At 42.1% G+C, this 15,922-nt stretch overlaps 1 protein-coding gene across 5 annotated transcripts in view; it reads right to left on the reverse strand.

Moving 5' to 3' along the window:
* LOC131078898 (uncharacterized) overlaps nucleotides 1–14,749 on the reverse strand; it is a 139,499-nt gene extending 124,750 nt beyond the window's left edge. The window contains exon 1 of one of the 5 annotated variants that reach the window (XM_058016737.2): nucleotides 14,206–14,749. In XM_058016737.2, coding sequence (XP_057872720.2) covers nucleotides 14,206–14,526 — 321 coding nt within the window. In that variant the 5' untranslated portion in view covers nucleotides 14,527–14,749. The remainder of the gene's footprint in view (nucleotides 1–14,205) is intronic. The other 4 variants (XM_058016729.2, XM_059209780.1, XM_059209781.1 and 1 more) reach the window with 4 other exon arrangements.
* Nucleotides 14,750–15,922: the final 1,173 nt, after the last annotated feature.

A 15,922-nucleotide genomic window follows, 5' to 3' on the forward strand; every position in this document is an offset into this window, starting at 1 on the left:
GTCCTCCAAAAATAACCAACAAACTTAGTGTCTTTGTCTGAAACTATGCTCTTAGGTAATCCATGTAATCTTACTACCTCCTTGAAAAATAAGTCAGCTACATGCACTGCATCTAATGTCTTCTTACAAGGTATGAAATGAGCCATCTTTGAGAATCTATCCACCACCACAAATATAGAATCATTTCCTCTCTGTGTCTTAAGTAATCCAAGTATAAAATCCATGCTTATGTCCTCCCAAGGTTCTCCAGTACTGTCAAAGGCTTATACAATCCCACAATCTGACTACTACCCTTTGCAACCACAAACTCTACAGCCCTACACAAATTTCCTGATATCCTTATGAATATGGGGCCAAAAGTAATGTTCACTCACCAATGCTATTGTTTTGTCAACACCAAAGTGTCTGGCTAATCCTCCACTATGCTTTTCCTTTATCAGATTCTCCCCCATAGAACTCTTAGGTATACACAACTGAACTCCTTTGAATAACATCCCATCCTGAATGAAATAATCCAACCACTGACTTTTGTCCACCATAACCGGTTCTCTACATGCTTTCCAAGGTTCTACAAAATCTGGGTCATCATCATACAAGGTCTTCAGCTCCTCAAATACTAATATTGTCACTCTCATCTCTGTCAACAAATTCCTTCTTCTACTCAATGCATCAGCAACTTTGTTTGACTTCCCACTCCTATGCTTCAACACAAAGGTGTAACTCTGCAAGAACTCTACCCATCTCATATGTCTCGGATTCAACTTACTCTGACTGTTCAAATACTACAAGGCTTGATGGTCAGTATACAACACAAATTCCTTAGGCAACTAGTAATGTCTCCATTTCTTCAAGGCTTGAACTATGGCATAAAATTCTTGATCATACACTGAATATCTCCTCCTGGCATCATTCAACTTTTCACTATAATAAGTTATTGCTCTCCCTTCCTGACTCAATACTGCTCCAATTGCGTTCCCACTTGCATCACAGTCCACTTGAAATACTTTGTTAAAATCCGGTAAAGCTAACACAAGTTGCTCAATGACCTTCTGCTTCAGCAATTCAAAACTTTTATTTGCTTCGGTTGTCCACTTGAATTCTTTCTTATCTCCTCTCATTGTCTTAGTCATAGGGCTACAAATTGAACTGAAAATTCTGATAAACTTCTGGTAGAAACTAGCCAATCCATGAAATGATCTTACCTCTCCAATGCTTTCTGGTGTAGGCCATTCAACAATTGCTCTTACCTTCTCAAGGTCCATCTTCAATCCATTCGCAATATCACAAACCCCAAATAGACTAACTCGTCTTTCATGAAACTGCACTTCTTTAGATTTATCAGCAACTTCTCTTCCCTCAACCTCTGCAAAACTTGTCTTAAATGCAACAAACGCTCTTCTTTTGTCTTAGTGAAAATCAAAATGTCATCCAAATATACAATAACAAACTTACCCAAGAACTTCTTCAACACCTCATTCATCAACCTCATGAAAGTACTCATTAGTCAACCCAAAAGGCATCACCAACCATTCATACAATCCCTCATTTGTCTTGAATGATGTCTTCCACTCATCTCCTTCTCTGATTCCTATCTGAAGATATCCACTCTTCAGGTCTATCTTTGTGTAGTATTTGGCTCCACTCAAACAATCCATTATGTCATCCATCCTAGGTAAAGGAAATCGGTACTTCACCGTGTTCTTATTTATTGCTTTGGAATCGGTACACATCCTCCATTCTCCATTCTTCTTAGGTGCTAACACTGTTGGTACTACACAAGGACTCAAACTTTCTCTGATCAAACCTTTCTTCAACAACTCCTGCACTTGTCTATTCAACTCCTCATTCTCTGTCGGTGTCATCAGGTGTGCAGCTTTGTAAGGAAAACTAGCTCCGGGAACAAGGTCCATGCAATGACTGATACTCCTCACAAGTTGTATCCATCAACCACATTATCTGAAATGATGTCCTCATATTCTGTCAGCAATTCTTGTGCCTCCTCCAGTTGTTCTTCTTCATGCTCTAGGTTCTCAGTCCTCTTAGGAACTAAGGCAAAACACACGTTCTCATGTCTCATTCCATCCAAGAATTTCCTTCCATCCACCAAACAAATTCTAGCATTCGTACAGACTTCACTCTTCAAGGGCTCCTCCGAGGGTAGCAAGGTTTGCTTCATCCCATTCGCCACAATAGTGTATATGTTCCTTCTTCCATCATGTATTGCCTGTCTATCAAACTGCCAAGGTCTACCCAGCAAAAGGTGACAAATATCCATAGGCATAATATCACACAAAACTTCATCATGGTAATTTCCAATTTTCAATTTCACCAAGCATTGCTCACTTAGAACTTATGATCATCTTGAATCCATGCTATTTGATAAGGCTTAGGGTGTTTCAATCTTTCCAACTTCAATTTATTCACCATTTCTTCTAAAACAAGATTATCCGAACTACCATTATCAATAACTACTTTACAACACTTACCGAATACCTTACATCTGGTCTTGAACAAATTTCGCCTCTGCAAGGGCTCTTCATCCTCTCCGGTATGACACAAAACTCTCCTCATCATCAACGGTTCTCCATCTTCCGGTTTGTTAGCTGATCCGATGGGGCTTTCTTCCACCAATGTTGTTCTCCCAGTGTTCTTACATTCAAAAGCACGATGTCCTTCTCCTCCACACTTATAGCAAGTTCCTCTAAACACTCTCTTATCTTGTCTTCTATCATTTTTTCCAAAATTTTCATTCCAGTAAAATCAGGTTCTCTCCTCTAGTAGAAATTTTTGTCATCCTTCCGGTATGAATTACCATTTTTGCTTACTTCCTTCTCCTTGTTCTGATCTGTATAGGTTCCTCTTCCTCTGGAATATCCTCTTCCTCCCAGAAATCTTTCTCCGGAAAACCTTCCACCTCTACCTCGTTGTCTCTGCTCATGTCTTTTGTTCAACTTCTCTTCTACTTTCAAGGCATATTGGTAAGCTTCTTCAACACTCTGTAACTTGATCAAACTGAGTTCATTTTGTATAGACATCCGCAATCCATTCGAATATCTCGCAACTTGCTCAATCTCATCATCAACATGTCCGGATCTGATATTCAACTTGTAGAATGCTTCGGTATACTCCTTCACACTAGATTCTTTTTGCTTCAAGATCTTTAACTTCCGGAACAGATTTACTTGATAATCAGCTGGCATAAACTTCGATTTTAACTTGGCAACCATCCGCTCCCACGTTTTGATCTTCTCTTTACCTCTTCTCTGTCTATCAATCTACAAATGTTCCCACCAAAGAGATGCATGACCTTTCAACCGGGTACAGGCATATTTCACCTTTCTTTCCTTTGCGGTGTTCTCAAAATCAAAATACTTCTCCATCTCCAAGATCCAATCCATTAATTCATCCAAATCCAACTTACCATCATACTCCGGTGGGGTAAAATGTGGTTTGGCATTCGCCCTACTCAAAACCTTCAAGAACCTCTCTTTGTCTGGATCGATCACCGGTGGGTTTGCTACTTGTTATGTTGGTGCTTCTTCTTCTTCATCTTCACTTACATCTTCAATATGTCTACCTCTTCTCTGAGTTGTTTCAACAGATTCCAACTAGGCTGCAATTCCTTTCAACATTTCCATCACAGAAGAGTTTGCATTCCCACGAGCTCCACCATTCCTATTTCCTCTTTGCGCCATCTTCACGCTAGTCCTCTGCAGCTGCAGGTCGGATCCACAATCCGCCACCCCACAACAAAATCTCCAGAACAACGCAATCTCCGAAACGAAATCTCGCTATGGTACCACTTGGTGCAGTCACCGGTTAGGAGGGACCTCAAAGAGATCAGTCTGGGCCAGGCAACAAGACTAAACACAACGGAAACAAGAGGATATGATGGAGGCAATCCAAAACTGAATGAATTAGATCATGAAAACTGATTACAGAAAACCGGTAACATCCGGGTTACAAGATTCGGCTCACTGACCTGCTACATACATGCTCAATTACAGAATCAGTCAACTCCGGACCTCTAAATCTCAAGATATGTCTTCTATATTTTTCCTGATTGATTTATGATGCTTAATTACATTGATTTATATGGACTAGAGGAATCTGGGTCGGTCCAAGAGGGATCAAATGCCGAAAAACAAGATCAAACATGTAAAACACCAGGTCGGCCTCCACCAAAGAGAATCCTCCGAAAAATCCAAAGGAATAAGTGCGGAATAGAGGAAAGGTCGACCACACGCCAAGGAACATTGGAATCAACAAACTAAAGCTCTACAAGATTCACGAATAGCAAATGGGTCCAAGCGGTTCCGGTGTTCTAAGCCAGAAAACTGTCTCGAAATCCAGAAGCGATGACTTGCCAGAAAATGATCCAAACGTTTCGCGGTTTAGGAATAAGGAAGATGATCATGTTCACAAGCAAAATCCAGCTCCGCAAGATCCGGTGAGCAAATGCAAGAAAATGCAGAAAGAAATGCTGAAACTGCAAAACAGAAAACAAATAGAAAAGAAATATTTTTGGTTGATGCAAGATTGCCAAGAACCAGGGATGCTCCTGCATCAAGATCCCAGCATTTCAAGGACAGATCAGAGAGTTTTATCAGCAGATCCAGAAGTATTGAGAACTCCTGGCAGGCCGGACTCCAGCTGCAGCCCACGTGGGAGTATATTGCCACTTTGGATAGTATTATACGTGTTGTTTCAGACTTATTTTTCCAGACCAGACCTGGCTGTACCAACCTCGGTCATCAATCAGCCAGTTTCTGCCAAAAAACATCATCTTCAGGCAACATAGGGTTTAGAGTTTCATAAAAGTAGATCAGAACTTTGTAGCAGACTTGTAGCTATCTCCTAGGGTATGTAATTGACCCCTTATTACCAATTAATATCAATAAATTTGTCCTTTGCAGTCCTATATTCAGTTCCTTGTAATTATTTAGCATTCTTTCATTATTGCAATCAATTCTTTGTCAAATTCAAGTAAAAAAGAAAAAAATCAGAAAACTAACAAAAACCAAAAAAATCAGAAAATCGAAAAAAAAAAAAATCAGACTTGTTTTCATGATCCGGGGGTGGCTTGTTACAAGAACCTAATGGGTTTTGAGGGGCAGCAATGATAAGCTGCACAAGGTGTTAGATGTGAGAAAAACCCAACAATAGAGGGGGGTGCAAAAAAAAAATTTGGATGATTGAAAAGATGAAGCAGAAATGTAGAAAAATGCATTTATAGGGCAAAATTTTCTGTTATACTACTGTTGTAGGGAATGCTTGGTCGTCCCCTTAGAAGTCCTACGGACATCTTGAGGATGGCTAGGCATCCCCACACAATCTAGGGGCATTTCCAGAGGATTTGCAAATAGGGGGACGGCAGGGGGACGTCCCTGTACTGTCCTGCCGTCCTCGAAACACCAAGGGGACGGGGGCACCAGCCTCCAAGGCTGGGGACATGTCTCCGTGTAAGCTTGTTAAGAACCAACAAAGAATCTTCACCTTCAACTTGCTAGTTGGGTTCTCTTGCTTCTTGGTTCCTTCCTCGGCCTCTGCTTGTGATTTTGATTCTTCCTTCATCAATTCCTTACTTTTTTCTCTTCTCTTCTCTTTGAATATCTCCAAGTATTCCTCATTGTTGATAACGAATTTATAAATAGCAGACTCTTGCTCATATTTACAATAGGCAATAAATTTGCACTCATCTCTTTCTAGTTGATCCTCTACTGCCCTTTGAACAGGATCATTCTATTGTGTTCCGCTAAATGCATTTTAATGCTACAAAATTGCTCCAAAAGTTGTGTTTAAGATTTGTGTTTTCTTTCTTTGGTAAGAACCTACGCCGCCAATCCATGTTCTTTCTCCAAGGTAACCTTTCACTCAAGTGTCCATTGTAAATCTGCATGCACAAAATCAAACCCACGGTTGGAGGATTGCTGCTCTAATATTACTCTAATGTCCCTTTTTGTATTTTATTTATTTTTGTATTTTTATGAAAGGAAATGAATCCAAACAAAGTATAAATTCTAACCACACTTTTCAAGACCCTTAAGTTATTGATATCAATACAGAATTGCAATAAACAAAACCAAACTTTGCTGATTTATGTCATAAAAACTCCAGGATGAGATGAAGCCGATTCTGAAATAAGGCAGTCAAATAATATTCCAATATCATTTATTTTAACAGTATAACTACTAAAAACAATGAATGAAGATGTTGGAAAGTACAAATTAGAACATACATGATACTTTTGCACTCACAAATGTTGTATGCAACTGAAACAATGCAAATTAGATTTAGATCAGACCTTGCAATGTTTGTAAACAGAAAATAAAGGTTGGTGACTAGTATGGCTGCTACTTGGAGATGTATGGCTGGTTGTACAATGCTAGAAAAGTCTCTAATCAGTTTGGAAATGATGCAGATCTGCTGGAAATAGGGTTGAAACAGCAATATATTGTCAAATGTATCCTCCCAATGGTGGTGCTCAGCTAGGCTTGACTGTCATAGACCTGTATAATTCAGATCCAGCCCCTATTACTGCACAATGACTCTCCCAAAATATAGAAGTCTTCAAATATACTATGGCAATAAAATACTGAAATTTTCTTGCAAACCAAATGATGCAGAAGCATCCCTGGTTCTTGGCAATCTTGCATCATCCAAAAACATTTACATTCCAGTTTGTTTTTCTGTTTTGTTTTCTGTTCAGTTCGGCTTGCAGTTTCAACATTTCATTCTATGTTTTGCCACATTTGTTCACCGGATCTTGTGGAGCTAGATTTTGTTGGTGGACATGTTCATCTATCTTATCCTAAGTTCTCAGGACGTTTGGATCTTTTTCCAGCAAGTTGTCACTTCCGGAATATGTGCTAATCAGAGCACCGAAGCCGCTTGGACCTATTTTGCTAATGGAGAATCTTGTGGATCATTTCCGTAGCTTGTGGAGCCTAATTTTGTTGCTTTCAATGTTCCTTGTCTTGTGGCCGACCTTTTTCTTAGGTCCACACATCATTCTATGTTGTTTTTGGAGGAATTCTTTTGTCAAAGGCCGACCTTGTTGTTCTACACGTTGCATCTTTATTCATCGGCAATTGTTCCATCTTGGGCCGACGCGGATCATCCTAGAGCTATGAATATCATATAAATCAATGTAATTAGGCATACGGAAGTAATATATCAAAGATAGAAGATTAATCAGAAGGTTAGGGGATCCGGAGTTGGCTCGCATTCTTGCTTGAGCCCGGATACTGTATTTTAAACATGTTTGTAATCAGGCCTGTGTGCCGAATCTGTAAGCCCGCATGTTGCTGGCCAATTTGTATTTGAATTCATTGATATAATAAAAGTCTGATTCTGCATTGCCTCCATTGCGTTGTGTTGTTTCTATTGTGTGACTCTTGCCACACGGTCCAAACTGTTCTCTTGAGGACTCTCCTGCCGTGACTGCACCACCAAAATTGGTCTATTGCTGGGATCTTGCATCAATTCTACAAAAATCAGCAACAAACATTGTAGCACTACTGTAGCGGCAATCCAGCAGATTGTAAAGTGTCTTCAAATCTTCAACAAGTTGGCACAATTGTGATCCCTGAAAGGAATCACCCAAAATAGGAAACGAGGGCTTTCATCCTTGATCCAATATGATAAATTCCAAAGGGTTTTTGACTTCAAGAATTTGAACAACCGAGAGTTTTCATCCTTAGATGTCCTAGATTGAACAATTGCTCAAATCTGAAAGTGGCATGCAAATGATAGCTTGAATGATCTCCAAATGAAGATATGCACCTCCTTGATATACCTTTCAAATTGGGTCCTTGGATCCTAAATTTCCCTCCAAACATTTAAGAATACTTTTAATTCCTTTTTTTTTTACTTTAAATATTTAAAAATACTTTTATTTTAATACTAGTGTCACGTGGCTAGGTTTTCCCGTGTGGCACCGACGATCTTTTAGGTACTTGTCTGTGAGATCCAAGCACTTCCAAGAACTCAGACTACGCCTGTAAGCACTCCCAAGCTCCAGAACCTGCACACACACACTTGCACAACACGTACAAACTTGCACAACGGAATCCTTACACAATAACACAATGTTGGGGCAATAAGATAGCTTTATTGATCTGAAGAATGGCCCCTGGCCCGGTCTACAAACAATTCCAACTGTGTCGTTGGTCACTACCCCGAGTACTTCCCCAACACCCGATTACAAGTTCCCGCCCCTAGATCAACGTCCACTGTTGAAACACCAGTACAAATACCACTGCACCTCGCCCCTGGCTGTAGCTTCTCACGTAAACTCCTGATCCACAAAGACCCTGTCTCCTTTGGAACTCAACCTGGCGCACCACTGACTCTCTCGTGAGCCCGCGACGACTTACCCAGTACAAGACCCAAGCCCCCTCCCTGAACGGGGACTCCAAGTCACTCTGCTACTCTGTTGTTGCTCCTACTTCACCTCTGCTCTGCAATCGCTCTGAACTCCTTTGCTCACTGGAATGCTATTTTGGTCCTCCTTGGATTTCTCCACCATGAACCTTCGCCTGTGGGAAAGTAAAGCACAATGTAGATACGTTCTCTCGTGAACGGTCAAGGTACTCTGCTTCCCCCTATATAAGTTTTTCGTCCAGTTCTCACACAACTGTAGCTTGGCAATATCCATATGTCCGTCACCACAACTTCCACCTGCTGAGAATAACAAGGGACTTACAACCCCAGAAGCATACTGGTCTCCCCGAGACAGCAGCCCCTTACATCCTCCCCCACTTAAAATAGGCGACGTCCTCGACGCCGGCAACACAGTCCTAGACTTATGCTGCAAAGGCCCCCAACTTTGTTTACACTTAGAAGGGGAGGCTGGAGTTCCTCTCCAAGAACTCCAAAACCTTGGCTTCATATTTCCAGAGGTTCTCAGCCTTCTCCCAAGTTGCCTCTTCTCGGGACTGGCCCTGCCAATGAACTAAGAACTCCTTCCACTTCCTGTTTCCAAATCCTCGCTCCTTTACAGCGATCACTTCCTCCACATCTAGTCCCAGCCTGTCCTTGACAAATGCTGGTCCTCAGGTTGGTATGTTCCTGCTGTTGTCCTCTTCAATAGCAGCTAACTGTCCCTTCCTGCTTAGAGCATCTGCTACAACATTCTTCTTTCCTGGGTTGTAGAGAATCTCAAAATCAAACTCTACTAAGAACTCTTGCCACCTGGCTTGCTTTGGAGTGAGCTTCGCCTGAGTCTTAAAATACGTTGAGGAAACATTGTCTGTCTTCGCCACAAACTGCGTTCCCAAGAGATAGTGCCTCCAAGTTCGAAGACAATGAATGATCCCGGTCATCTCCTTCTCATGGGCAGGGTAATTCCTCTCCCTATCCTGCAACTTTCTTGACTCATAAGCCACTCGATGTCTATCCTGCATCAACACCCCTCCGACTGCAAAGTCCGAAGCATCGCTTTGAACCTCGAATGGCCTCGTGAAATCAGGCAATGCCAACACTGGCGCCGACGTGAGCCTCTCCTTGAGTGTCTCAAAGGCCATCTGACACTTGTCTGACCACTTCCACTTCCGGTCCTTCTTTAGAAGCTCTGTTAAGGGCGCAGCACATCTAGAAAACCCTTCAACAAACCTCCTGTAGTAATTCGCCAAACCGAGAAACGACCTCACTTCATGAATATTCTGCAAGGGTTCCCAATCTCGGATTGCTCTCAATTTCTCTGGATCTGGACGAATGAAACCTTTTCCAATGATATGCCCCAAGAAGTACACCTCTTCCTGAGCAAACGCACATTTCTCCTTCTTGACAAAAAGCTTGTTCTCCCAGAGCAACTGAAATACTTATGCCAAGTGTTGCTTGTGCTCCTCCATGTTCTTACTGTAGACTAGTATATCGTCCAGATACACCACCACAGACTTATCCAACAGAGGTCGAACACATCGTTCATGAGTGTACAAAATGTTGCGAGTGCATTGCATAGCCCAAACGGCATCACCATGAACTCGTATGACCCATACCTGGTCACAAATGCAACCTTCTCCTCGTCTCCCGCTGCAATCCTCACTTGATAGTAGCCCTGCTTAAGATCAAGCTTACTGAAGACCTTTGCCCCAGACAATCGGTCGAAACAATCAGCAATAAGAGGAAGGGGATACTTATTTTTGATGGTCAACTTGTTCAGGGCCCTGAAGTCGATACATAACCTCAATGTTCCATCTTTCTTCTTCTAGAACAACACGAACGCCCCATACAGAGAACGGGATGGCTTGATGTAACCCGCCTCAAGCAGCTCCTCCAACTGCCTCTTCAATTCTACCATCTCGGGACCAGATAGCCTGTACAGAGCCTGTGCTGGTGGCTTCGCCCCTAGTACCAATTCAATCTTGTGATCTACAGTTCTCCTCTCTGGGAGTTGAGCGGGTAGCTTGACTGGCATAATGTCCTCGAACTCCAGAATGACTTCCTCTACTTCAGGTGGAATGGGTGTCTCCTGCACATCTTCAAGTTCATCCCAACCTCCAAGTAGCGCTGCCAAAAACATCGGTTCCTTACCATGTTTCTTAGCCGCCTTTTTCATTCCCAATGCTGAAATCATCGGAGCCTTCCCAGACTGTCGCCTCTCTGTCATCTTCACCAAGCATGTCTGCTTCGGATCTAAAAACACCAACGAATCTAGGTGAGGTATCACCGCAACCTTGCTGATCTTCAAGAACTCCTAACCCAAAATCAACTCGAAATCGTCCATTTCGATCACTGTCAGATCCATGCGACCCTGCCACGAGCCGACTTTCAGTGGTATGTCCCGGACAATACCATGTATCTTTTTGAACGGGGAATTCACCGCCTTGAAAGAGCATGCATCTACTTGCACCTTCAACCCCAGATCTCTAGCTCTCCCGGCTAAGATAAAGTTGTGAGTAGCTCCTGTATCCACCATAGCCACTGTGTACTTCCCACTCACTTGGGCCTCCACGTAACACAACTTATTACGGTTCTCAGGTTCGGCAGCCGTTGCCCTAGGCTGCTCGGTGGCATTGACTGCACCCAAACGCTGGATCACACCCATCGCTGCAATCTGACCATCCTGTTCTGCTGACATCTGTGTAGAGTTCAACCTCTGCCGCTGCGGACATTCTCTCGCCCAATGATCTGAGCCTCCACAGATGAAACACCCACGCCCTCTCTTGTCAGTCTTTGACTCGGCGTCTCTCGAACCTTTGCTGGAACCTTTACCAAATGAGGACTTCCCTGTCCCGCTCTGTTTGCTGCTAGAAGAGTCCCCCTTTCCCTTAGACTTTCCATCATCCTTGGGTTGGAACTGCTTCTTGTCTTTCTTCGGCGGATAGGATCCACCCGGTGCCTTCGACAAATCCTTGTAGTCAACCAATCGATCCGCGACTGAAATGGCCTCCTCGACATTTGGAACCTTCAGCTTCTGTAGCTCGTTCTGAGCCCACGGTGCCAGACCCTTCAAGAAGTGGTACAACTTGAAATCTTGATCCATATTTGGAAATTCCAACATAAGGACCCGGAAAGCTTTGATATAATCTCGGATCTTCCCTGTTTGCTTCAAGTCTGAAAGCTATTTGAAGGAGGTCCAACCTACATTCTCTGGCTTGAACTGCTCCTTGAGTGCGTCCCGCAACTCATCCCATGTGTCTACCTTGACTACCAACCTACTAGCCTCCATGTCCTGAAGTCTGGTCCTCCACCAAAGCTTTGTTGCTCCAGTGAGGAATCCTGTGGCCGTCTCCACCTTTTCTTCGTCCGTCAATCCCCTCATGGATTTCAGGTACCTACCCATGTCAAAGAAGAAATTCTCCATGATCTTGTCATCTCGATCACCCTCATACTTTTCAGGTGGTGTCACTCTTGCACCCTTGGTAATCCCTGCTTGAGAAACACAACTCTTGACAAACTCAATCTCCCGAAGAGCCTTCTTCAACTCATCTTCGAGTCTAACTCGTTCTTGCTGTTCATGTCCATACAGGACCTGGAGATCCTTGATCTCACCTTTAGCAACGTCCAGTCTTACCTCGGCGGCCTCCACGCGCGCCGGCAGCTCCATCTCTTCCAAAGCCTCCAAACAATTTCTCACTTCAAGAAGTCGCTCCTTTGTCTTGGACCTCTCAGTGACATGAATATGGGGCGAGCCCTGCTCCCCCTCTGACTCCTCATCAGCATCCCCCGCTCTTGACTTCGTCATGACTGCTGTAAACTGAACTGCCTTTTAGTGTGCTAGCTTGGGGTATCAAAACCTTGTGCTCTGATACCAACTGTCACGGGGCTAGGTTTTCCCATGCGGCACCAACGATCTTTTAGGTACTTGTCTGTGAGATCCAAGCACTTCCAAGAACTCGGACTACGCCTGTAAGCACTCCCAAGCTCCAGAACTTGCACACACACACTTGCACAACACGTACAAACTTGCACGGTGGAATCCTTACACAATAACACAATGTTGGGGCAATAAGATAGCTTTATTGATCTGAAGAATGGCCCCTGGCCCGGTCTACAAACAATTCCAACTATGTCGTTGGTCACTACCCCGAGTACTTCCCCAACACCCGATTACAAGTTCCCGCCCCTGGATCAACGTCCACTCTTGAAACACTGGTACAAATACCACTGCACCTTGCCCCTAGCTGTAGCTTCTCACGTAAACTCCTGATCCACAAAGGCCCTGTCTCCTTTGGAACTCAACCTGGCGCACCACTGACTCTCTCGTGAGCCCGCGACGACTTACCCAGTACAAGACCCAAGCCCCCTCCCTGAACGGGGACTCCAAGTCACTCTGCTGTTGCTCCTACTTCACCTTTGCTCTGCAATCGCTCTGAACTCCTTTGCTCACTGGAATGTTGTTTTGGTCCTCCTTGGATTTCTCCACCATGAACCTTCGCCTGTGGGAAAGTAAAGCACAATGTAGATACGTTCTCTCGTGAACAGTCGGGGTACTCTGCTTCCCCTTATATAAGTTTTTCGTCCAGTTCTCACACAACTGTAGCTTGGCAATATCCATATGTCCGTCACCACAACTTCCACCTGCTGAGAATAACAAGGGACTTACAACCCCAGAAGCATACTGGTCTCCCCGAGACAGCACCCCCTTACAACTAGCATTTAAGAAATAACTTTTATTTTAATTATAATATTATTATTAAGTTGCCCATAAAATTAAAGTTTATTGAGACCCAACTTAAATTATATTATTAATTTAATTTAACCTGAAAAAGGGGGGCATCACAAAAGACCTATTACACCTTGCTTGCGATACAGTTCTTCCCCATATTTGAGATCGTTCTATTATGAAAATCACCAAAGTATGAAGCCAAGTAACTCAGATGTCCTTTGCAAGCAACCAGTTTTATTTTATAATCGCCATCTTAAAAGGATGCACCTTAGTTCTCATTTAAGGATGCACATTAGTTCTCATTTATTTCATCCTTTTCCCAATGGAAAGCATCAAGAAAACATTTCTCACAGACCAAATTCTGGAAAAAATTAAAAACAAGACAAATTTTTTCATAGAATTTTTTAAAATGACTGCAAAGATGCCCACACCCAAAATTATGAAAATCCAGAAGATTGAACAAACAACAAGAAATTGAATATTAGAGTTATGTAAGGTTATGCCTCCGTGTATTATGTACGTAAGCCTCCATGTATTATGTATATAAGCCTCAATGATCGATAAATCGGGGTAAAAACTAATCGTCTCGTGTTGTTGTGGCAGTTTGTAATGTTCCCGTTGAAATTGAATCAAATATAGAATGCTTGATGTCCAAGTAAGGATGAAAAAATGCAGAGCTTTAATATCAAAAAAACCATGGCAGAATGACAGCAAGCTCACAAACAGAGGACGGCGGCTCCATGGCCAGCAATGCCTAAGTCACATTGAGATCATTAATACAAAACCTCCCTCTTAAAGAACCACGAATAAAGAATACATACGATTTCACAAAGATATATATAACTCAAGGCAAGTGGACGGGGAATTTTCTAGACTTAATCTTGAAATATTTATTCACTTTTTATCTTATAAACACCATTTCCATCTTGCACGGAAATTAGAGTCCGACAAATAATGTTTTGGTTAGTTTGTTATCAACCATGGATTGTTTGACCAATTATATTAGTGGCGAGCTTGTGTAAGAGACACTAATAGCGCTTTGTAAGCTGAACACAAGAAGGCGGGAGGCAGCAGGCAGTTAGCAGGCTTACCTTGTGGCGGTAGAGGTGCTTAAGATGGGCAATATCTGTGATGCCCTTGTCCAGCAGCTTCTGCATATTTCTCCCTCCTATTCCCGGCACCCTCAGCAGCTCCTTCCTGCCCTGCTCGTACCCTTTGGCTTTTGAGAACATACTCTTCATAATCGTCAAATAACAATAAAGGAAGGAGAGTTTTTTCTCTGAAAAGGGATACGTAATGTCGCCTTGCCACTGTAAAGACTGGCGTATGGAAATCTCCTTGCCTTCACTGGCAGTCACTCTCCACCCCTCTCTCCCTATCCCCCGGCTGCTTAGCCGTTTGATTATTTGCATCTCTGATTTGTCTGTTGCAATACTAAGCTCTTAAATTTTCTTCTTTTCGATAATATCATCACAGTTTCTTCCCTACCACCGCTTCTCAGACTTTCACCAAAGACGGAAAACATAGGAACCACTGTAATGTTGATTCTTGCACTAACCCCTTTACCCTGCTCACTTCGAGGAGGAAACCAAAAAATTGCCGCTTCCAAGTTGGCAGTCTGCACAGTTATTTGAGACTTACGATTAACAAACTGCCAGCCTCGTAGTCAAAGTTAACGGTTTCAAGATGAATTTATGATTTTGAGCTTTTTTTTTAATTAATCAAGTTTGGTCTTCCCCACGTCATTAAAATCTTTTTTGATTAAGAAGAAGAGAACTTTGGATATTTCTAAGTTGGTGGAGCAATTTTTAGTCTCACCCCATTTTTCCCTACTTAAATTCGGTCTAAAAATTAGGGGCTCTTATTTTTGTTGAAAAAGATTCCAAATAATCTTATGGCAAAAAAACAATTTCTTCATGAGACCACCTCTTCTTTAAATATAGAGCTCAAGCTCCATGGGACCCCTATCTTATGGGTCTTAGGGCAAGGTTCCATGCGGTTGCTTAGCGTATTTTGCTAGCAATTAGTTGCTACTCAATGTTTTTAGTAGTAATTTGTGAAGCTGGTGGCCCCATGAATGTTGAATTTTCGCTACTTATAAATAAGTAGTCATATTAAATTGGATTTTTTAAAAGAAATCTTTAGTATTTATTTTTCACATAAATTTTGGAAAAAAAATTGAAAACAAATAAAAAGAAGGGAGAAAAAATTGTAAAACCACATGTTATCCTTCCCAATAAGCAGTTGCTACTTATTTTCAGCCTCGCTTTTTTTTCAAAGTTTATTTTCAATTTTTAAGCAGTTGTTTCCTCACTAAAATAGGAAATGATTCTAATTTATCATTTCCGCTTAATTAAAAATTATGCAAGCATGTGTGTGTGATTAGGGTTTTGTCATGTTCATGCCATTTCATACAACATATGTGATTACATTCAAGAAGCAAAGCATCATCATCAACAATTGTAGATCTAAGGTATATTTTTCCAACATTTATTTCAGTGTTTGCATTATTTCATTCAAAGTTAATTCCTAAACTGGGGTTTGACTTAGTAAACCCCTATTCCCAACAATTTTCCCTCCTTTTTTGTGTGCAGGAAATAGGTACGAAGATGCAAATTTCATGATCAACATTATTGATAGAGACGAATAGGTTCCCATTTGGATGGCAAAAAGTTCAAAGGACTAGAGCGACGGGCATTCTAGTTCCGACAATTCAGGCTGACTTCTAGTAATAGATCCGAACATTCACATATTGCTTAGATCCAGGTTTTTGGCTCTGTTTGATGACTATAGCTTAGTTCATGCATA

The sequence above is a fragment of the Cryptomeria japonica genome, chromosome 8, assembly GCF_030272615.1.
Source record: "Cryptomeria japonica chromosome 8, Sugi_1.0, whole genome shotgun sequence".
Lineage (NCBI taxonomy): Eukaryota > Viridiplantae > Streptophyta > Pinopsida > Cupressales > Cupressaceae > Cryptomeria > Cryptomeria japonica.